General features: G+C 40.4%; 2 protein-coding genes across 2 annotated transcripts in view; one reads left to right on the top strand and one right to left on the bottom strand.

Moving 5' to 3' along the window:
• Positions 1–289: 289 nt before the first annotated feature.
• On the top strand, positions 290–6,482 carry B3GAT2 (beta-1,3-glucuronyltransferase 2). Its single transcript, XM_010143658.1, has 3 exons — positions 290–470; positions 5,794–5,942; positions 6,022–6,482. Exons 1-3 carry the CDS (start codon positions 290–292, stop codon positions 6,106–6,108), a joined length of 417 nt encoding a protein of 138 aa, XP_010141960.1. The 3' UTR covers positions 6,109–6,482.
• A 133-nt stretch (positions 6,483–6,615) lies between these two features.
• SMAP1 (small ArfGAP 1) overlaps positions 6,616–22,884 on the bottom strand; it is a gene marked incomplete at its 5' end in the record, with an annotated part of 17,831 nt that continues 1,562 nt past the window's right edge. Inside the window, 4 exons of the mRNA XM_010143659.1 lie at positions 6,616–7,605; positions 9,998–10,326; positions 10,959–11,124; positions 14,046–14,173. Of these exons, the coding sequence (XP_010141961.1) occupies positions 7,471–7,605; positions 9,998–10,326; positions 10,959–11,124; positions 14,046–14,173 (758 nt within the window). The remainder of the gene's footprint in view (positions 7,606–9,997; positions 10,327–10,958; positions 11,125–14,045; positions 14,174–22,884) is intronic.

The following is a 22,884-nucleotide window of genomic DNA, read 5'->3' on the forward strand; positions in this document are numbered from 1 at the left end:
CTACTACACCTTTGAAAATCCAAACAAACAAGAAAACTAATACTGTATTTTCATGGCTTTTAAAATTTCTATTACAAAATTTAATATGAATAGGGTGTTTTCCGTAGAATTGAGGTGCCCATGGGCTAGAGAACTGGAGGTTTCACAGAAAATGTGTGGGCACATGCAGCTTTCAAATACTTACTCTGCTGGGCTGAAATCTGTAAGCTAGAATTGGTTTGAAATGCCTAGTCTTGATGATTAATGTGTAGGCTGTTCACTGCCACTCACAAAAAAGCCTACTAGGAAAATGTGCACGCAGTCACGCTGCGCCTGCCTTTTGCAGATGCGTACAACCCGCAAAGTGTCGGTGTGGCCCGTGGGACTGGTCGGAGGACGACGGTATGAGCGCCCAGTCGTGGAAAACGGCAAAGTTGTTGGCTGGTACACTGGCTGGAGAGCTGACAGGCCCTTTGCTATTGACATGGCAGGTAAGTACCAAGTTTCATAATACATGAATATTTCTCGTAATAACTTTTCTTACATTTTTGAGTGAAACAGATGTGTCAGTGTAAGCAACTTTTAAAACTCCTGAAGTGCATCTGCTGTATGCAGCCCTTCAGCACTAAATATCCTGGAAGTCTTAGCTTGCACATCTCATCTCATTAAGCTGCTGTTTGATAATATCTGAACTTACTTTCACTTGGTTTTAATTTTATGCAGCAACTTGGCTTTTATGTTATATAAACTGTTTGTATGAAAGAAGTTAATTGTAAATTAATTAATCCAATTAATTTTTGCAAGGAGCCCCAACCTTTCATTGTGTCATCAATCTATACCAGAAGTACAAACTCAGTCCCTCCTTAGACCTCATGTTGTAAAATGCGATTTTATCATTAAATTACACTTTTTTTTTTTATTGGTTATTTGGAATGACAGTGATAACTGTAGATGGATATAGTTTGAAACACTGGGCTTAGGGGAAAAATCGCTGACAGCTATGGCCTAGTAGATGGAGGCAGAAAAGCTTCAAAATGGATCTAATCAGCCTTCTGTGGTGAAGCTAATACACCACATAGTGGTGTTGTGCTGTCAGTCCATGCTTAAGCAACCTGCTGTATATGTTCACAACTCTCAGGTGAATCACTGCTGTGAGGAAATAAAATTTCTGATGTTGCAGCAGCAGGTTTCCCAGCAAGTGGTAAGATATTTGCACTTAAGCATCTTCTGTATTCAGGAAGGAGAGGGAAGGGGAAAAGTAGGAATATAAGAGCAAGAATGGGGTAGAAATAGCCAGCCATTTTCTCTTTTCTGATACCCTTATGTTTTGGGTGAGGACAGTGCTTTCTCAACTCAACAGAATATTTTTATACGGATTGACATGTTTGCTGAAAAACATGTAAGTATTTACAGTGCAATTGGTTAAAAAGAATAGAGGAGAACTAGTAATTTTTAACACCTCAAAACAGAAACATCAACAGGTAAATTTTTCTCCTCTGTAGAAGCATTTCAAGTTAATAGCATTACCTGGCATGGAAATAAATGCTTGAGTGTCCAGGTATTGTGGTTTAGGATTTGGCATGGTTTCGGTAGTGGAGGATGGGACTGTTTAGCATGTTGCCTATAAGTTGCTCCACAAAAAGAGCTCCCCCAGCTCCTATTTCAGCCCTACCTCTGGCCCAGGCTGTGCCAGTCAGCACCTCTGCAAATAAGCCTATTTAAGATGGGGAAGGGACTTCCATTTTTTGGAGCACTCGTTTGTTTTGGAGGGGGTGGTACGGTTGTCATGGTGGCCAGGAGAAGTTTGCAGAATACACACTGGTACAGAGTGGTTTGTGTTTTGCTTTTTTTTTTTTTCCTTTGGTCTGTGGCAAGTTGGGCACTGTCGGGAGAGACAGATGGGCAGAGAGAGCCTGGCAGAGCAGAGATGAGGGACTCCTGAAAAATGTGGGGACTTTGAGGTTTGGTGCTAGGTCGGCTTAGTGCTAGGAGCGTTGACATTTGGCAGCAGACCCCCCTGTGGGCCAGAGGCGTTCATGCCAGACTGTCTCCTGTGGGGGGTATGCCATGTGGCTGGAGGGATCTGTGAGGCATGTGTTTCATGGAGCAAACAGCTGGAACATGATGCAGAGGATGCACCCCCCATTCTGTGTTTCCCCCCACCTCTGGTGCCAAGGGGAGAGGTGGAGGAGGTAGTAAAGCCAGGCCCAGGAAAAGGAGGGAAGGGTGGGGGGAAGGAATGTTTAAGATCTTGTTGCTCTTCTTCTGTCCTGTGCTAATTTAATTGGCGTGACTTGGTTGTGGTTCTTTTGTTTTGAATTAAATTAATTGATTTTGTTTCCCCTAGTTGAGTCTGTCTTTTGCCCATGACCGTAAGTGATGAGCCCTCCCTTGTCCCCTGCCTTGACCCTTAGGTAGCTGTTGTATTTTCTCCTCCTGGAGGAACGACTGCGTGGCTTTAGTTGCCATCTGGGTCTACGCCACGCCACCAGGTAGAGGCATTCTTCAGGGCAGAACTAGATAAGTCAATACCCAGGCCTGTGTAGCCTGCTGAGGACTGCAGCTGTGCATTACCATGGTCTCCTCCTGTGGTTTTGTAGATACATTTTGATCCTATACTGTAGAAATGATTACTTATAGGTGTTATAAAGATGACAGCATAGTTAATTCATTAGCAGCTGGGAAAAAGCCATTCCACAACATTGGCAAAGGGACTCTAACCCAGATGTGAAGAGATAATGTGGAAAGTTCTGAAATTGTTTATGCCTTTCAGTTGCTGGCTGAAACATTGGAGGGGAAATTAGCTCCAAGAGGAGCATTACCTGCTTGAACTTTGACTGAAGTCACAGAAGGGAGGGTTATAGAGACAAAGATACAAGTGTTGGGAGTACAGTAAGTTATTGCAGATCCACAGACAAGGAGTTACTACTTTGAGAGAACTTCTACTAGTCTTCAAAAGTATCTGAAGAAATTAAATTGCCTTCTTAATTTCAGCAAGCAGAGAAAGGGATGCTGTGTACGCTGCTAAAAAATTATGTTAAGCTTACATCTTCATTCCTCTCAGGAATACAGTGGAAGGGCACAGAAAAATGGACAGATCCTGTAAACGCAGAACTGCAGAGGTGTCCGAACAGGCATAGTCCACAGGATGATGTATTAACACTCAGTTTTCCACCCTTGCTCCTCTCGACTCCCCAACATAGCCCATGGGACTTGGAGGACTGGCTAACAAATGGAAGTCCGTGCTGTAGTACAGCGCTGGCATTCCTCCATCTGCTGGCACCAAGTATACAATGAATTTAGGTTATACCTTATACTGCACATAAGGAAGATCAGGGATCTCTTCTGAAAATATTACCATGAAGAAAAAAAGGTGCATATATTAAACTGTCCAGCTGCCTACAGCTGTTTATAATGAACATTCTGATTGCCAAGGCACTGGTAAGGAGGCTCTCTTTGGTTTACAGAACTGTCTTTTCATAGTCGTTTTCACAAGAATTTGATCATGAGGCTGGGTGTGAAGAGGATGACTACTTAAAAGGTTTGGGACCACTCATTTAACTTGTGGCTGTTCAGAGGAAGTGCATCCTTACTTTTAAGCATGTAAACGTCTTATTCTAGACTTCAAAATACAGGGCCAAATTCAAATCTACTGCATGTGGAGACAGGTCCTGCTGATTTCACTGGGATCAGCTCAAAGACCCCAGCTGGCCAGCTTCCCTAGATTCCTCTTTGAAATATACTCACCCATGGCAATTGCATTAGACCAGTTCAGTAAACTTTGGTCACTTCTTTTGATAAGTTTGTGGTTGACACTGCTGTTCTCCAGTGCTAAACTGCTTTCAGAAAGCAGAGTAGCTGTTTCCTGTGTTGCTTCTTCTCTGGCAACCGACACACTATATGAAATATTTCATGCGTTTTTAAAGTTCTGCCTCAGTTTTAACTGTAGGTGGGTTCTAGAATTTGGCACAGACTTCCTTACCCTTAGGGAAGAAAAGTGAAAGTATTGCTGTAAGCAAAAAAGTTCTGCTGATTCTAAGGTAGGCACTATCTGTCTTGCTCATAGTAGACCTGATTTGAAGTCTTCTGTGTTAAATGATGCTGTTTGTTAGTGATTTACATTTGGTTTGTTCTTGCTGCCAGAAGTTTTGACCACCCATGAGAACAAGTTTGATTGTGATTCCTCTAATGTCAAAATGGTTCAAGGAAAAGAGATGCATGCTTCACATTAGCATTCCAGGAGCTACTTCAGTCACAGAGGTTAACCCATGCCTGTGAATCACTGGGCAAGCAGTTTTTGGACTTGTGGGCCAGACCTCAGCCACTGTGCCCAAAGTTCCTCTGCTAGGGCCTGAGCAGTGACCATCTTTTGGATTTTGCTATAGTTATGAGATCTTTAGTACATCTTGTCATTCTTATGGTTCCCTGAGAAAAAGGCACTTTTGCTAATGACATTGCAAAACACGGTGTATTTTGTCTGAAAGAACCACTGCTGGAAGTTGCAGTCAGTGAATTGGAACTTCAGTTTACAACCCATAGCCCTCATCTGCAGCAGGGGCTTGAATCTTTATTTAAAAACAACAGAAAACCAATGAACACACACACAAATCTTCTGGTGCCTTCCCATGCTTTGCTACAAGCAAGAGCACAATAGTTAAGGTAAAAGTGGTTTCAGTGTGCCTCCTTTACATGTGATGTAGTAATTACTTCTTTGTATTTTCCTCTTTAAAAGGCTTCATAAAAGCCATGGATACTTTCAAGGAAAATACAGGAGCAGGATAATTCTAGTAAAAAAGGGGACAGATTTATGTTCCATGAGAGAATCTTATACTAACTTTTAAATGAGAAAATTTTAATACTGGCTTTAAATTTAAATGTTCTTGTAATTTTCCAGAACAGATGTCAAAATTGTTACTACTTCTGTCACAAAGGGGCAGCTGGAACCACTCTGAACTGATGAAAAGATTTCTTTGGTAGGCTTGGCCATGAGACATGAGGAGTCACAAATGTGATTTTTCTTTATGAATGTATCAGTCAAGTTCTGAGTCCTACTTAAAGATGCACATGTGACTGAACCACGCTGAATGAGAGCTGGAGAGCTCTGTAAACAATAGCAGATTGGAGATTCATGAGGGCTGTTCACAGTTTGAACAAACTAGTGATTTCTCAGTTTGTAATCTCCCTTTGAGGGACCTACGGCATGTGACGAGAAGAACGTGCTGCAGAGAGGCGTGTGCACTGATGAAGCCCTTTCAGTTGTGCTGTGCAATGAACAGACCAGCTGCCGACAGCCTTGTACACCACCACTGAAAATGATTCCCAAGTCCACAATAACTAGTGTACAAGGCAGAACAACAGCATGACTTGTCTAAAGCCTAACTATCTCTAAGGATCACAGTTGTTAAGTCTAAGTAACATATTTCAATCTTTTTCTGGATCTCACCTTTAAACTTAATAATTGTTGTACAGTATAAATTTTACATGTTTACCTAAATTTTGCTTTTATTTCTTAATTAAAAGGAGAAAGACACTGTAGTCCCAGATCTTAGCAATACCTGACTTTTCAGGCAAAAAAGCAGATATTCTCTACGTGATGGGAAATGGATTAAACATGTTGAAAACTCAGTGCAATTAAATGTGACTGCACCTTCAGGGTAAAACAAAACAATGTAAGATGTACAACTCTACCAAATATTGCCTATCCATATAATCAAATTTACACATTTTTAAAAAGAACCTGGGAGATTTCTAGGCTTAAGTGCTCAAAAATGTAAAGCCTTTTCTTAACATTTCCCCTCCCTCCCCCCTTCCCAGGATTTGCTGTGAGTCTTCAAGTGATTCTGTCGCATCCAAAAGCTGTATTCAAGCGTCGTGGTTCTCAACCAGGAATGCAAGAGTCTGATTTTCTGAAACAGATAACAACAGTGGAGGAACTAGAGCCAAAAGCAAACAACTGCACAAAGGTACCCATTTCCACGCTTCCTAAAACACTTTTGCATCATCTCTGTAGACGACTGTACTAACACAGACGTTATTTTATAGGTTCTTGTATGGCACACACGAACAGAAAAAGTCAATCTAGCTAATGAGCCAAAATACCATCTGGACACAGTCAATATTGAGGTATGACCTGGAGACTGTCACACAGGAAGTACGGTACAATGGATGTGTCAGAGGGTGTTCGAATTCAGCCAGTAAAAATAGTCTACTTCTGTGTGAGACCTTTTAATAGTCATTTGATGGACTGCTGTGGAAACAAAAGGAACTTGTCAGATGCTCTGATAAGCAAATCAAGTGGGTGTGCTTTGTTCTAACCTGTTTGCATGCATTTCTGAGCTCTCATCTTAATAAACTGACACCTTTGATTTTAAGGCTGTTCCCACATAGTAAAAACAATCAAGAGAAACATGGCTGCAATAGAGTATTTCCAAAATCATCATTTATGTACATACTTTTTGTATTTATCCAGCTTAATGGTGTAATTATAAACTGATTTTAAATCATGGACTGTTGATCTAAATATTTGCATAAATGCACCCTACAAATTGAACATGTTTTCCTTCATTAATAGTAGACTTCTTGAGGAAAATAGCAGTCAAATAGGTCATACCAGAATGAAATAAAAACCCATAATCATTTATGGATTTATCCTTTTAATATAGGGAAATAACATTTTATCATTATGAGGCACCAAAAAATGTAAACACAATCACTGTCATAAACCTGGATATCTCTGCAAGGAAAAATATATCTGTTCACATTGAGTTACCTTGTATATGTATATACTGTGCCGCTACTTCTCCGCATTAATACTGTGTACGTGCCTCGCCAGCCAGATGGGCTACTCGATCACAGGAAACTCAGACGGATCAAATGCTCATTTTTAAAGGAATAAACCGTTGATTTGTAGAACTACAGTAACATCCAGGTATCTTTCTTACCATAACCATATTCCCTGTTATGCACACCATAATAACATCACAGTGAAATGTATGATGAAACAAATTTTGTTTGATACACTAGAAAACATTTCTCAGTGATACATTTACATTCTATTTATATATGATTAAACATTTGTTCATACAGTACCTTCTACAGGATTACTGGGTAATTTTGGGGGGGTCGGGGTTCATATTTTTGGATATTACTAACATGATAGCTACATCCCTTATATGCAAACATTTGATCTAGAATTTTGAGGGGAAAAAAAAAATCAGTATTCGTTTAAGTAGCTTGTTTAATACATGGTCAATGCGATCATATGCATTGTATGAAAACGCTGCCAAGGATGTATAAATGTATTCTTGATCTGCTTTTCACTACATCAAATTCAAATCAATATAGACCACAACACGGTCAGTCAGTTATATTCTTAATCTGAACAGCTGGGGGAAAGAAAAAGAGTATGTACACAGAAGGAACAGCAAAAGTAAATTTATTTGAACAAGGAATGTTAGGTGGCTGTTCTGGATGAGACTACTATTGCAGCTTTCATTTCCACAGTTGTGTGCTGAGAGTCTGACCAGAGGAGCTTCCAGTCCACCCTGCCGCTGTGCTGGGGGGCTGACCAAAGCCCATTGCATTGCTGGAACTGCCGAGATTCATTCCGGCCATTTGCTGATTCATCTGTGAAGCAAAGAGACAAGCCCAGTTAGCACTGGTGCTGAAACACACCACACTGCTAGCCAAAAGGCAGCCATGCTCCAACCAGCAACCCCATTACAGTACATTTCCCTAAAATTAGTATCTCTTATTAAATAAAAATATTGACTCAATTTAAGTTTCTAAGCATTTTTCAAGATAGCAGCTTTTCTGGAACCATTCAATCAGCATTACACATCAACTGCAGCACTCTGCATATATGTCAAATCTGTATGAACACTCGGCTAGTGAATTTACAGAGCGTCTGTCCGATGTGTCACAGCTGATCAGAGCTTGCTTTCAAAGTTTCAAAGCTAACCAACAATATTACAGCACCTGTGATAAATAGCAAAGCAAGTAATGCAGCCTTGTCCACATTTGCAACTCCAGATATTTTTTGTTTCAGCACTGTTTCTTAGGAGACCTCAAAAATACTTGAATACACAAGTTTTTATAGAAATTGTCCATTTGTGTAACAATCAACAAAGAATGATGTGGATTTATAAACTTAAGTATTCGCTAAATCTACTCAAGATACCATAATTTCTTAAAAAAGTGAAATAATTGACATGAAATCAAAGATGACATCTCGTTAAAGGTGGGCAGGAGTTCAAAATTCAGCACATTCCGTTCAGGAATGGTACAAAAATATTCTACTCCCTACAAATGTTATCTAGTCACGGTAATTTTCAGTGCTCACTGTAAGAACATTCTTTGGGTTACTCTCCCTTGCCTTCTAAAAAATGAATGCTTACTGACGAGCCAAAAACCCGGCTGTACAAACAGAGTGAAGATGTCCCCTCTCATGAGTTTGAGAGCAAAAGAGCATTTGGAGCAATTAATGATCAGAGCCAATGAATAGAGATGTTGATAATCAACATTAGATCCAAGTGAGGGACAGGTAAAAATCAGAGTTCATGCAAGTATGAGCGACCAATACTAGGCTGCAAAATGAAACTGAAACACTGCTGAAAAAAAATTGTTAAATAAATCACTAACTTAATATTTTAGGGTAAAATATAGTACTGTGTTTTTTCACATGTGTATCCGCAAAAACAGCCCATTGCAGAACGTGGAAATTAAAAAAAGCTGATGAAAACATGGTTTACCTAGTTGTTAATCCCTTCTGGAGCAGAGTCCTTAAGAGGAGACTATATATATAAAGCATGTTATTCTGGTCAGTAAAGCAAGTCCTGCCCCCTTCAGCTGGAGCCAGAGATTAGATCACAATTCCCCTACAAACTGTGGAGTGTCAGCATGCTGATACCATCTGATGTGCGAGGAGTACAGAAACATGGCAAGAGCTTGTTCTGTGAGCCAACTTTTAATACATATTTAATAAGCACAATGATTTTAATTTCAAAGCTGATACGGGTCTTTTTAAAGTTAGATACCTAGAAAAAGATTTCTGGCAGCCAATCCATAGATTTTTTTTGGTTTGACATTTTGAATTTCTTGCCTTTTAAAAATTACTTTTCAAAGCAGAATGACAGGCTGTATTTTCAAAGGGGGGCTGTTTTATCCATGTAAGCAATGCTGCTTATTTCCATACATTTTCACACTACAGGACTGAGGAGAACAGTAAAAATAAATGTAAATCCAATCTAAATAAATCACTAAGGCTCACTTCCAGAATTAACAGAGTAAGCAGCATGGAATTACTATATTGTTCTTATAATTCAAAGAATATTAAGAACAACAGCAAAGAAAGTTGCTATCATCCATACTGAACTTTAAGGAAATCATTTAAGTTTGTGTGTGTCCCCCCACCCCCAACCTCTCAAATACCTGATTTCAAGACGTTCCATTGGATAACATACAAATATAGCACCAAGTGTGCACTAACACTTTTAGAGAACCTTTCAAACTGTTGAAAAAATAAAAAACAACATGGAAATGCTACAGATAAATAATGGACTGGCCTAAACAAATTGTCTATGCTCTGAGGAGAACATTGGAGTGCAAAGCACTGCACATTCCACTGAAATTTATCCTGAAGTCTGTAAATGAAAATATTACCTGTTAATGGCTATCCTCAAGCACTAAATTCCACTTGCAGTTACAAGGCTGTGTTTACATCTCGGTATTCTGTATCTGTAGCTAAGCTAGCTTTTTTATCTGGCTGGTTCAGATGCCAGGAAGAGAGGAGCTACAGAAGCAGAGAACCGAGTTTGGTCTACCTTAGCAAAATTTATTCTCTGCTAATAATCTTTAATTTAATTATTCACAGATTTTTTTAACATGTGCCTTTGAGCAGTTCATAGTCCAGTAGTCTGTAACTTGGTTACACTGCAACTTTTCTCCTACAGCCGAACACTGCATCTGAAAAGCAGCACCTTTTCTGAAACACTGTTGTCTGGGGACAGCAAGTCCTTACCTGAGAGAGGTTCCATTGAGTTTGTTGGTTTTGTGGCAATCCGTACTGATTTTGTGGTGTGACCATCTGTCCCACCATTCCACCTTGAGGTCCAACGACATTTTGAGGAAGTCCCATCACACCAGTTTGTGTAGTACCACTAAATCCACTGGGCATCCCCATTCCTACCATCACGCCTGTGCTCTGTCCCATGACTGGCACTGATTGTCCCATCATGTTTCCCATCATCCCAGCTGCTGCAGGCACAGGAACTCCCATAGCTGGAAAGCCTTGAAAATGAGTTGATGGTTGTGTGGTAAATGGCACAGAAGATGACCCCATGAACATACCTGTAGCAGAGAAGGCAAGATTTCAGCTAAAATGTTTTGTGATTTTCTCCCCCAACCCTGTAAGTCAGAAGCACACCAAAGTAATTTTAAAGAATAGCTTTGTCCAGTTGTACATCAATGCTGTTAATTTAGTTTCTGGAAAAATTTAAAAATTGTTTAAAAACTTCCCAAAGGAAGGGGACTTGCCACCAGACATTAACTGTCAAGAGTCTGGCAAATCCCTGGAGAAGCAGAATCTTTTTAACACTGTATTGGAGACCTTTGTTTTCATACAAACACGGGTAAAATCCAGACATGTCAGCTCTGTACTGATCCTGCAGGCTGCTGTTCACACAGCAGAGACTCGGACCTTAAGCGACGAATCACAAGGGAGAAGCTGAATTCACAAATCTGTCAGTAAACTGTATACTTGATAATTTGGACAGCTTTAAATAAATTAAAATTGTGTACTATTTTTTCTTTAGATTCTGTATTACATTTCAGTAATTTTCTCATTTTTATAAATGGTAAAAATAAAAATCATTTGAATATAGTAGCAGGGTACCCAAACTTCGTTCTAGACTTGTTGGAGATAACTATTCTAGGTAAAGCTTAAAACAGGACTGCATATAAACCTTTACAAATCAATTTACCTGGAGGATTTTGCTGCTGCATGGTTCCTGTGCCATACAGGGACAGGATGGAATCTTTGGAGAGTTGCTTTTTTGCTGACTCTTCGGATTTTGTTGTTTGTTCAGTGAACAGATCAAGATCCCCCGATGCTGCAGACAAGGTGGCAGTTGCTGGTTTAGTTGTGCTCTGGGAAATAAAGGTGACAGACTACTGAATGAAACCAGCAGAGATGGTGCGTTAAATATTTACTGCACATCCTCACTTCTGAACCAAGTAAAACCCAGTTCATTTACAGAAACTAGCTTTCAGTAAACGAGAATTTTAAAAGACAGTAAAGCAGTATGTACAATATGGAATGAAGACCAGAGGGTACGAAACACGCAGAACTACACCAACCAGCTCTAGGGCGTACACATACAGATTGTTCATTCCTGTTGCTCCTACATTTTTCATCAGTGAGAAGCATATATCATGAGTTGTAATTAGATCATGAAAAATAATTAGGAAATAAATAAGAAGATTACAATCTCATTAAACCTCTCAGACAGCACAGATGAGAGAAGAGCTAAAACAAAAGATAAAGTGCTTTGAAATATACTACTACAAACTAAGGTGAATAGTATTTTTGGAGAAAAGGCAAAAGTAAAATCTTAGTTGATCTACTTAATTACGTTTCTAAAATACATTGTTTACAATTGGTTTCGAGTTCTTTGAGCACATTTCATTTATTAAACAATTATTGACAACTTACTGAAGTCTACGACTGAAAAACTAAAATACAGGCAGGCTGTCAGACTTGTGATTGCTCTTACACCAAAGTGTTTTGTAAATAAATTTCATCTAGGTGCCTCTCAGTGCTGTTCCTTTGCTGCTGTACACATACAGTCCCATGTGGGGACTTGCTTAGGTAACAGGCAAATAAACTGCATTCTTGGTATGTTTCTTCAAATACACAACTCATCCCGTTACCAGCGGGAACTTTTAATGCAAGTCAACTGTATATGCATTGAAAATGAGCCGGGATTGCAATAAATACCTAAATTAGAGCCTTACTTTAGTCCAGCTAAATGATCCCCGACTGCTTAGCACGCACCTGCCTAATCCCACAGCACGTGTGAGTTTCAGCTTTCTCCTACACTGAGGGAAAATCCTTGCACTACCACCATGAAGGACTGCAGCCAGGTCCATCTCTTTGCTGTCAACATATACCAAAGTTTATCAGACAGACAAGAAGCCGCCACAGCATACGCAGCTATGGTTACACACCTATATTGGTCTAGAAACCACTGCGATAAAAGATAAACTACATTTCAAAACATTCCCCTCCCAGAAGGTCCAGTGACCAAATCTGTATCGTAGAAGTGCACTTCAAATCGTCCATGTTCTTTAATTACGATTACACATAATTCAGTAGACTTTAGCAGCCGCTCCCTTAACGCATCACCAATCATCACCATCCAGGGAATCACCCTTCACTTTGCTTTGTCTCAGTCTTAAATATTCAGCCTTCTTTGGGATTCCTGTATTCTAATGCTAAATCACTCAATTCACCAGCAGGTCATGTCACTTGTTCAGGCAGCTCTTTGGTCCTGAGCAGGCAGTAATGACATACAGGTCACTTCCAGCTTCAGAAAGGCAGGAAAGGGGGAAAACCAGAATTCAACCTTATTCATTACCAGTGTCACTACCACTGACCCATTTATTTTGGGGACAAGTGGAAACTTGATGATTCTAGATTTGAATTTATTCAAACTACACCCAAACTGGATACATTAAAAAACTCAGTGAAGCTGGAAACAGGCTACTGCTTTTCACATCTAGCTCTACAGCCAGGTTCATCTGGATCAGTTTTAACATACGGTGGTGGAATAGCAGACACCAGGCACTCAGATCCTGTCCTTCCCAGTGCTTTCAACAGAGAAATGGTACTTTGAATTTTGAATAGAGAAGCTAGCATTTTGCACAAAGTCAGCCCTCAGCAACAAGTAGGGGAAGGGTAAAGTATAAAAATTACAATCAAATCTGGTGAACAACACGAATATGATGCGATGTGACCACAATGATGAACAAAACATTTGGAAACAAAATAACACTGTGCCAGTTTGATCAATTTACCTATCCATCACCACCGCTTCCATTTATTATGAAAACTACTGGATAACAAGTACAGATCACAGGTCCCACAGCATAAATTCAATAATACATACAGTTCTTTACAGTTCAGCTCAGTGAGACAGAAAGCCTCCTGCAAAAATAAGCTGCCAAGTTACCTTAAAAGGGCCCCACAGATGGGGAGGTTTGCTGAGTACTCCACCAATGCCTTCCTCTCAGAAGCCATTCTGGCTTCAGAAGCCTGTACCAGCCACATTCATCACCAACACCTTGGTCTTTCAGGCTGACAGCTACTTTAAGAGAGCTGCAGCTTTAAGCAGTCTCTTTGTGTGTCCCAGAGCTGCCTTCCTCAGCTACAACAGGCGTGGCAAGGGGTCGCTTCCAAACTGTGATGGCTATAAGAGAGGAAGCAGGCCAAGTGCAGGGGTTGTGCTACTCCTCGTTGAGGAAGGAAAGGCATACAAGTTCCAAGATGAGACAAAAGACAGATGAGCCCAGGTAGCAATGTTAGTTTTTCTTGATATTCACTCTTGATTTTGAGGGTGAAGCTTGAGACCCCAAATTTTTATCAGCTCTTAAGCATCTGCTGTAGCCTTTGCTATAATATCAGTATCACAAAGCGATAAGAGGTCTTAGAATGTATGACTTAAAGCCCAATAACCTGAGAACATAGAGTAAAAATATATTCAGTAGCTCCTATTAAAAAAACAGACAAAAGAATACAAATTAAATGAAAGCATGACTACCATCACCAGGGCAAGACAGAATCCAGTTTAGCTAGATAGCCAGGGGGAATCACAGGCAAAGACCACACAATCTCCTAATTCTACATGCAAGCAGTATGGAAACTTGAAGAGGTGAGAAAAATTACAGCCATTAGAGCTAGAGTCTGCAGCCCTACGTGTCGAGAAGTATGCATTCTGTCTGCGTAAATGAACAACTCCCTGCAGGAATTTGTACACCCGCATGCACATATATAATTAAAGAAATTTTACCTGAGCAGGAGGTACAGCAGCTGCTGGTAGAGGATTAGAGATCATGGGGCCGAAGATATCCAAGTCATCATTCAGCGCTGTGACAGCACCAGTCCCTCCATTTGCAACAGATGCTTCAGCTGGACCATCTTAAAAAGACAACAGAATCCCATTTAAAGTGAAAGATGTTAGTATTTTTAACAGCATGAGAATAGTTAAAGGGACCCATTCCCTCCCACCCTGCCCCCATTGAGGATGAATTCAATTTCTGACATAAGACATTTTTCAGACTGTGATACTGTTCCGATTTTGTAAGGACTCCTTTCCCTAAAAAGATGGCATACTACTGTGTTTCAGAAAAAAACAACCCACCACCACCACCACCCTTTATGGCTTCCCTAAGGACAGCCATGACAACTTTTCAGTACATATTACTTATTTTCCAAGTGTCTTTTTCAAGCATACCAACATTTTCAGTGAGAATGTAAACAGATGTCTTACTGAGAAGGCCCCAGCTTGGTAGCCATGTATCAGACAAAATACACTGATCTCTGTTCTTGAATTAAAATTCGTATTTTAGAATTCCATAACATTATTCTTGATACACTAATTTACTCAAGGGTGCATAATTAAACTTAGCGTTAGGAAAGAAGTCCATCCTTCCCCCCTTTTTCAAAGGTAGTTTGCACTGACTATTCTGTAGCTCCACAGGAACAGCCCTGCCAGGCACACGGAGCTAACCACCCGCCAGAACCTACAGCTCTTGCTCTGTTCACAGTTAACCTTCTACAGCCTTGCTGCTTGTAACCACTGTAACGCCTGAACACATTTAGTCACCTAGGTTGAAAGTGGATACGCGCAGGACAAAAACAGGGCCGAGGAATTACGCTTTAAGGAGAATTGCAATAAAATACTTTAAAAGATGTAGAGATCAAAAAGACATCACAAAATGTTTTTGATGGACTAGAGCGACCGTTTCTCACTTGATTTCAAGCTGCCTGAGAACAAGTTGTAAAGAATTGGCCAATACATTTTATTCCTAAGCATATCACAAGTGGGTTGCCATTACAGAGAGCCTGACAAATACAAAGGTGATTCTGCTGAACACTATGACGACTGCATGGTGTTAACAGTAAATTTAAGAAAACTGTTTTTAGGCAAAAGAAGAAGTCTCAAAGTGTCCAATACTGCAGAAGTCGGACTTCTCTGGCAGAACAAACCAGCTGAGTTAAGTCAGAACTTTCTCTCCAAACGAAACACTGCCATGACAGCTGGCGTGGCTGTTGATACATCATGGAAAGATCAGTATTCTGAAGTCCCCGGGACACTGAAAAAAACTACTACTAACATCATAAAACAATTTCTGCTTGATGTTTTAGCATGTTTAAAGGACAAAATTCCTTCTAGCTGCATGTGTTGTATTCACTGTTCTCAGTATTCAGAGTCAGTTTCCGTAAAGCAAATTTTAACTTACCTAGCATCCTAATTAAAGGATTTGGCTTTTTTTGTTTGTTTTCAAAGTCACACAATTACATGTCGGTAAATATATGTATCAGAAACTTCAGTCATACATTTACAAGCTAACATAGAAATATATTCCAAATTTTAAACATAACAGAATACTGATCACTACCTTTACATTTTAAAAAGCACCAAGGATGTTAAAAAATAGCTGCTAAGTATTTCAGAGAAAACAGTCACTTCCTCCTTTTACTAAACTCTAAGAAGTTATTTTCCAGTGCCCTACAACCGCAGCAGTTATCTCCCTAAGTGAAAAGATCCATTTCCAGAGCAGAGGTGACACACTACAATATCAGCATTAGCAGTTTAGTGATAACACATGAAACATACGTCTTACTACCCCAGAGAAACATGTAAAGCTGTTTTAGGCAAATATGAGGTTCAGGCACTTCAAAGTTTCTAGAACCCTAATGTGGACAGAGAAGTGGCCTGCTTAGTAAAGAGCCCGGTCAAGATGCAGTATTTGATTAAATCATGGGAAGCTTCCAACACTGAAAATAATACAATGCCATCTCTCACGTAACTGCAACACTCTTTTCATCTGCTAAAGAATTGTCACAGCAGAAGCGGTATTTTATTTTTCTACGAAAAAAGATGTATAGAACGAAAGACTAAGTTTATTACTTAGAAGGTTTCTCTTTGCTCTCCTCTTTTATTTAAGAACAGAAATACCTGGCAGACTATAGCAAGATTAGTCTCCCTGCACATCAAATACTATAATTTTCCATTACTTTCTTCTCCAACATGCAAACGCGCCACAGCTGGAGACTACCCTTCCTGGTAGCCCAGGACATTGACAAGTTGGAACAAACCAGCAGAAACAGTAAGAAACAGCTTGAAAATCACTTGACTGAGGAAACTATCACAGAAGACTGACAAGATTTTTGGCTATTAACTCATACGAGAAAGCACTGCAATCTGAAGCAATCTGTTCAGGAGATCACCGCTCAGAGATGCCTTCTCATTTCTGTCTGCCTTCCAGCTCCAGTGGAGGGTGGTCCCCTTTTGGCTGCCTTGCATGAAAGTACGTATTTATTTTTAAAGACTGTCACTGCTGTATATTTGAAAATTGAATGTCAAAATCCGACAATGTGGAACATGTCAGAAGCTACCACCATCCATGCATAGCTGAATTCAGTGTTTAAGCAGAGACACTAACCTTTGTGCCTCAGGATGTGTAGGAAATGTGGTGCAGCTATAGCTGCTACAGAAACCACAACTTTGAACCGACTTCAGTATACGTAAAATCCCCAGCATAATTTTTAAGCACTTACTGCACCATTTTCGTACATGGAATTAGGAAACAACCAAGCAGAAAGCTGCTGGTTTGCAGTTCTTTGGGAGGTATATGCTTGCTTTTGTGACTACTTCAGATACACAAACTATTTTATACTCTAATTTAGTATTAAACTTAAATGCTAATAGCTTGGTATTTGCTAATTTTAAAATCCACTTCATGTCAATGGGAAATTGAGACCAAATTGTACAGGCTGGAAATGGCAAGCAGACCCAATAACAAGTGCCAAAATACCTTGAAGGCAGAGACAGGAGAAGGACAAAGTGAGAGGCATTCACAAGAAACTGAACCTCTGCGAGTGTATTTACTGCCCAGTCTTGTGCAAAGTTCGCGAGGATAACTGAGCTGTCTGCAGGAACTAAGATAGACACAACAATTCCACAAAAGCAAAATGGCCATTGGAATGGCTTGGCAATATTAGATCTTCTTCTAAGCTGAGTAAACAGTGAGTGGCTTAATGACCACAGTATGAGTCAAGTAGTCACCTCAGACAATTTCACTACTATGTCACGGTTTGACTTTGCTGGGAGGGTTGCCATCCAGTAATTCTGCAAAGTTACTAACTCACCCATGATTATGATAAAGCTACTTATATCTTGGCATGGAGGTCTCCTCCTTCCTGTTCTGATCAATGGAAGTCAGTGGACAGCAAAATGACCACATGTGTAACTGCTCCACCATCCCATCCACACCAGTGCTTTAAGATGTGTGTAAATAAATACACTGGCAAGTTAAGTAACAAGCTTCTTTTGAGGTCGTCCTGCAGACAGGCAGTTCCAACAACATCTCCCTAAAGGGTTGCTGTTTCAGATAAATTTAGGAATGACCTGTGCATAATTCTCATGCAAAAGGATTGTCTGGAATTAATAATTTAATGTTCTTATTTTCTCAGTGAGGTACATGTATTAAAAAAGTACCTCTCTTGTCAGATTCCAGTGTGGTTCAGTTTCCCTGAATGTAAAAAATTTTAACATATAAGACTGAAAATTTAAATGTAATTATTTACTAAAACAAGCATTTCACATATTGAGAACATTCACGGAAGAACACATTTGCAAGAACATAGTATTTTTCAAGTATTTAGTATTAATTTATAAGCTGTATATTATGAAATAATCCTGATTCGGAGGAGACCATCCTGAGTGTCATCATGCAGCATGCACAGGATAGTCAGGTGATGAGGCCCAGTCAACATGCATAAATGAAAGGCAGGTCCTATTGGACCAACCTGATCTCCTTCTATGACAAGGTGACCTGCTTAGTGGATGAGGGAAGAGCTGTGGATGTTGTTTACCTGGACTTTACTCAGGCCTTTGACACCATTTCCCATAACGTTCTCCTGCAGAAACTGGCTGCCTAAGGCCTGGGTGGGTGTACACTTCACTGGATCAAAAACTGGCTGGATGGCCGGGCCCAGAGAGTGGTGGTGAAGGGAGTTCAATCCAGCTGGTGGCCAGTCTCCAGTGGTGTTCCCCAGGGCTCAGCACTGGGGTCTGTCCTCTTCAACATCTTTATCAATGATCTGGATGAGGGGATTGAGTGAACCCTCAGTAAGTTTGCAGATGACAACAAGTTGGGAGGTAGTGTTGATCTGCCTGAAGGTCAGGAGGCTCTACAGAGGGACCTGGACAGGCTGGATCAGTGGGCTGAGGCCAATGGTAGGAAATTCAACAGGACCAAGTGCCAGGTCCTGCACTTGGGCCACAACAACTCCCTGCAACACTACAGGCTTGGGGAAGAGTGGCTGGAAAGCTGCTCGTGGAAAAGGAGCTGCGAGTGCTGGTCAACAGCTGTATGAATATGAGCCAGCAGTGTGCCCAGGTGGCCAAGAAGGCCAACAGCATCCTGGCTTGTATCAGCAATAGTGTGGCCAGCAGGAGCAGGGAAGTGATTGTCCCCCTGTACTCAGCGCTGGTGAGGCCACACCTTGAGTACTGTGTCCAGTTTTGGGCCCCTCATTGCAAGAAGGACATTGAGGTGCTGGAATGTGTCCAGAGAAGGGTAACGAAGCCGGTGAAAGAATCTAGAGCAGAAGTCCTGTGAGGAGCAGCTTAGGGAACAGGGGATGTTTAGCCTGGAGGGCGGGTTGAGGGGAGACCTCTACAACTACCTGAAAGGAGGCTGTATGTGAGGTGGGGGTTGGACTATTCTCCCATGTTACAAATGACAGGATGAGAAGAAATGGCCTTAAATTGCATCAGGCGAAATTTAAGTTGGATATCAGGAAAAGTTTCTTTACACAGAAGGTCATTAAGCATTGGAACAGGTTGCAGAGGGAGGCGGTGGAGTCCCCATCACTGGAAGTCGGTGAAAGAATCTAGAGCAGAAGTCCTGTGAGGAGCAGCTTAGGGAACAGGGGATGTTTAGCCTGGAGGGCGGGTTGAGGGGAGACCTCTACAACTACCTGAAAGGAGGCTGTATGTGAGGTGGGGGTTGGACTATTCTCCCATGTTACAAATGACAGGATGAGAAGAAATGGCCTTAAATTGCATCAGGCGAAATTTAAGTTGGATATCAGGAAAAGTTTCTTTACACAGAAGGTCATTAAGCATTGGAACAGGTTGCAGAGGGAGGCGGTGGAGTCCCCATCACTGGAAGTGTTTAGAAGACGTGTGGATGTGGTGCTGAGGGATGTGGTTTAGGGACCCTGGCAGTGCAGGGTGAATGGTTGGACTTGATGATCTTAAAGGTCTCTTCCAACCAAATGATTCTGTGAAAATCCAGGTTTTTCCTAGATCACTTCAGTAAAAATGTGACTTGGTAACATACATACCTTTCATCCCTTACTGAACTTTACACTAAAAATACATATTTCCTGTACATATCCTGTCCAGTGCAGAAACCACTGCAGAATTACTGTTTACAACATAGTTTTAATCCGGTGCGAGTAATACTAATATGATCCTGTCTTACCGATTTCTCAAAAATGTAGTAGCTGGAGTATTAATATATATTAAAAAGCAACTCCGAAAACACTTCCTCCTCTCGTGAAACTAAAAGATTCCATAAAGAACTAAATTTCAGAATACAGAAGAAACCTAGCAGTGTTTTCACCCCAGTTTATTACTTGTAGCAATATTAGTATCTCCATTTAAATCTATGTATACATGCAGGCATATACAGAATCACAGAATCATGTGCAGACTTGTATTTCAACATAATAGTTTGCACTTCTTATATATAGATATATAAGACAGAGGTGGTAGAAGCCCCATCCCTGCAAACCTTCAAGGCCAGGCTGGATGGGGCTCTGAGCAACCTGATCTAGTTGAAGCTGTTCCCGCTCAATACAGGAGGCTTGGACTAGGTGGCCTCTTAAGGTCCCGTCCAAACCAAACCATTCTATAAGACTATGATCTATATTTATGAATTTATAATGTACCACTATTATTCCTTAAATGCAGCTTTCCAACTTATGACCAACCACGCTGCTTTGGTACTTACCAAACACTACTGACAAAAGTACATTTCTCAGTTACGCAACATTTCATACCATGATTATGGTCTCAAAACTTCACAGAATTCCTCCGGAGAGGATTTTCCCCACACAAGCAAATAATCAGCTTTCAGCGTATCACACTTTACCTCCACTCATGATGGATGAATGCCCCACACATCACATTCAGTTAATAACAACAAAATAAATCTCCTTTCTCTGGTCATTCATTGTAATTTATTATGACGGTTATTCCAGATGTGCAATTGCCTCTTTTATGAAGGGCACACCTAAACATGGTAAATGATGCAGAATATGTAACATGCACTCTCCTACTTTCTGATAATTCTGTAAGGTAATATAGTTTAGAAACATTAATTCTTTTTCTGTATGTTGAAATAATTTTTAAGTGACATGCCTTGACAAACAGAATGATCCAAAATTGCCTGTGTAATATTCCAATAAAAGATTCCTACTATCGTGCATAGCTATCATACAATTTTATAGAAATATTTTAAAATTCTGTATTTCTACAATCTGGCATAAGTGGAGACATCTACCTTGTAAGACAAACTCCCCAAAAGGAGCACAGAGCACAAGGTTACCACCAGAGAGATGAAAATACAATCCTGCCAGTGATTTAAGTGCTGAAGAACTATGGTTTACACACTCTGACTTTCAAACTGAAAAATGTTTCCTGTAATTCTCCTATTAAAAATTAATGTTAAAAAATACCGTATTATTGATTTTAGCGTCAATTTGAAGTCATATTTTCAACAGAGTACTCTTTCACTGTGGACAAGATCCAAATAATTGTAGGGATCTATGAAAAGGCAGCTTCAGTTTTAGCCTACAGAAATAGGCTGTGATTTCTCACAGTTTGGGAATAGAGCGAAGGAATTTGAGATTGCATAGCAAGACCGCTAACACACATTTTTTGTGGAGAACATAAGAATATTTAGCTTGTACATGTCCATTTCTCCGCCCTTCTGTGTGTGGAGTGCTGAACTAAAATCTTCTCCGAATCAAAAGGCCAACACCCACAAATGCTGGGTCATCAAAAAGGGAACACGCAAACAGCATCTCAATAATAAACGCCCTGAACAGGAATTGGGGAGAACCATATGAACCGATGTAAACAAACTCAGAAAAAACACAAACATGATAGTCAGTCACTAAGAATATTACATCTCTTCTCCTATTACAATATTGAAAGGTACAATTGGCCTCGAATTGCCAAGAATTTTGCAATTTGCAAAGAAAAACAAAAAACCAAAAAATTTAGTTTTAGAAAATGGTCTTGTCTAGTTACAATTTTCACTGGGTAAGTCCTATATCACAGGATGTTTACCTTCTGATGACATCACTATTACAAACTCAACTGAGACAAAAAGAGCAATGACCCAAAGCTTAAATCCACGTCCAAAGCTAGCACTGAGACTTACTCAAGAAAATACTTTGCCAAGTATTCAAAGCTGGACTGCTTTGAAAGCCAGAATTATTCTAGCATGAATTGAGATTCATTGAAATTACTTAATCTGCTATCACAAGCAATTCTGATCTGCTCTAGTAAAAGCTACTACTGCTTTTCATTTGCAGAAATGAAGTCCTAAGAGAATGAATCCTCATGCAATCATATCCATTTTAATATTGTTTGATATGACATATCAAACATTTTAATCAGTAGTGTGCCGCTGCAGCAAAGGCAAATGGGATTCTGGGCTGCATCCGCAGGGGCATTACTAGCTGAGATAGAGATGCGATCATACCACTCTATTCTGCGCTTGTCAGGCCTCAGCTGGGATCTGTGCCCAGTTCTGGGCCCCAGAACTGAAGAATGACATGGAAAAGGGAAGAAGTCAAAGGGATTCCAAAGGGAAGTCAAAGGCCGGAAGGAGCCCAAAGGCAGAGCCACAAATATGGTCAAAGGGCTGGAGAACCTGCCCTATGAGGAAAGACTGAAGGAGTTAGGTCTTTTCTCCCAGGAGAAAAGGCAGCTCCGGGGAGATCTCATCCCAGTACGCCAGCACTTAAAGGGCAGCAGCAAAGAAGACGGAGGCTCTCTCTTCATATGGGTGCAAGTTGCAGCAGGAGAGGTTTCATCTCAACATGAGAATGAAATTTTTTTCAGTGGAATTAATTACTGGAACAACCTCTCCAGGGATATGGTAGAGTCCCCATCACTGGACATTTTCGAGATGCAATTGGTCAGGATGCTAGATAGTCCCATCTAGGCTCCCCTTCCCATAGGCTGGACCGTATGGTCTTTTGAGGTCCCTTCCAGCCTGGCCTGTTCAATAGTTTCTGATATATTGGGTTGAATTGATCTTTCTTTTAATTCTATCTGAAGTAGTCTACCTCAGGCGTTAATTAAAAGGCAGTTCTCCAAATGAAATATGCAGGTCTGCTCTCATTAACACATATCTCATTTGCAGCTCAGTGGATTCCAAGTGCTACTAGGTTATTACACTGCCTTTCAATTTGTTATTTAAAAGATCTTTAAACACTCTCTCCTCTAAAATTATGGGGTTTTAACATACAAAATAGAAACTTTGCCCTTTGTATATCTCATTGAAGAAGCACAGCTGTTGAACACCAATTATAAC

The sequence above is a fragment of the Buceros rhinoceros genome, unplaced genomic scaffold (genome assembly GCF_000710305.1).
Source record: "Buceros rhinoceros silvestris isolate BGI_N320 unplaced genomic scaffold, ASM71030v1 scaffold9739, whole genome shotgun sequence".
Classification (NCBI taxonomy): Eukaryota; Metazoa; Chordata; class Aves; order Bucerotiformes; family Bucerotidae; genus Buceros; species Buceros rhinoceros.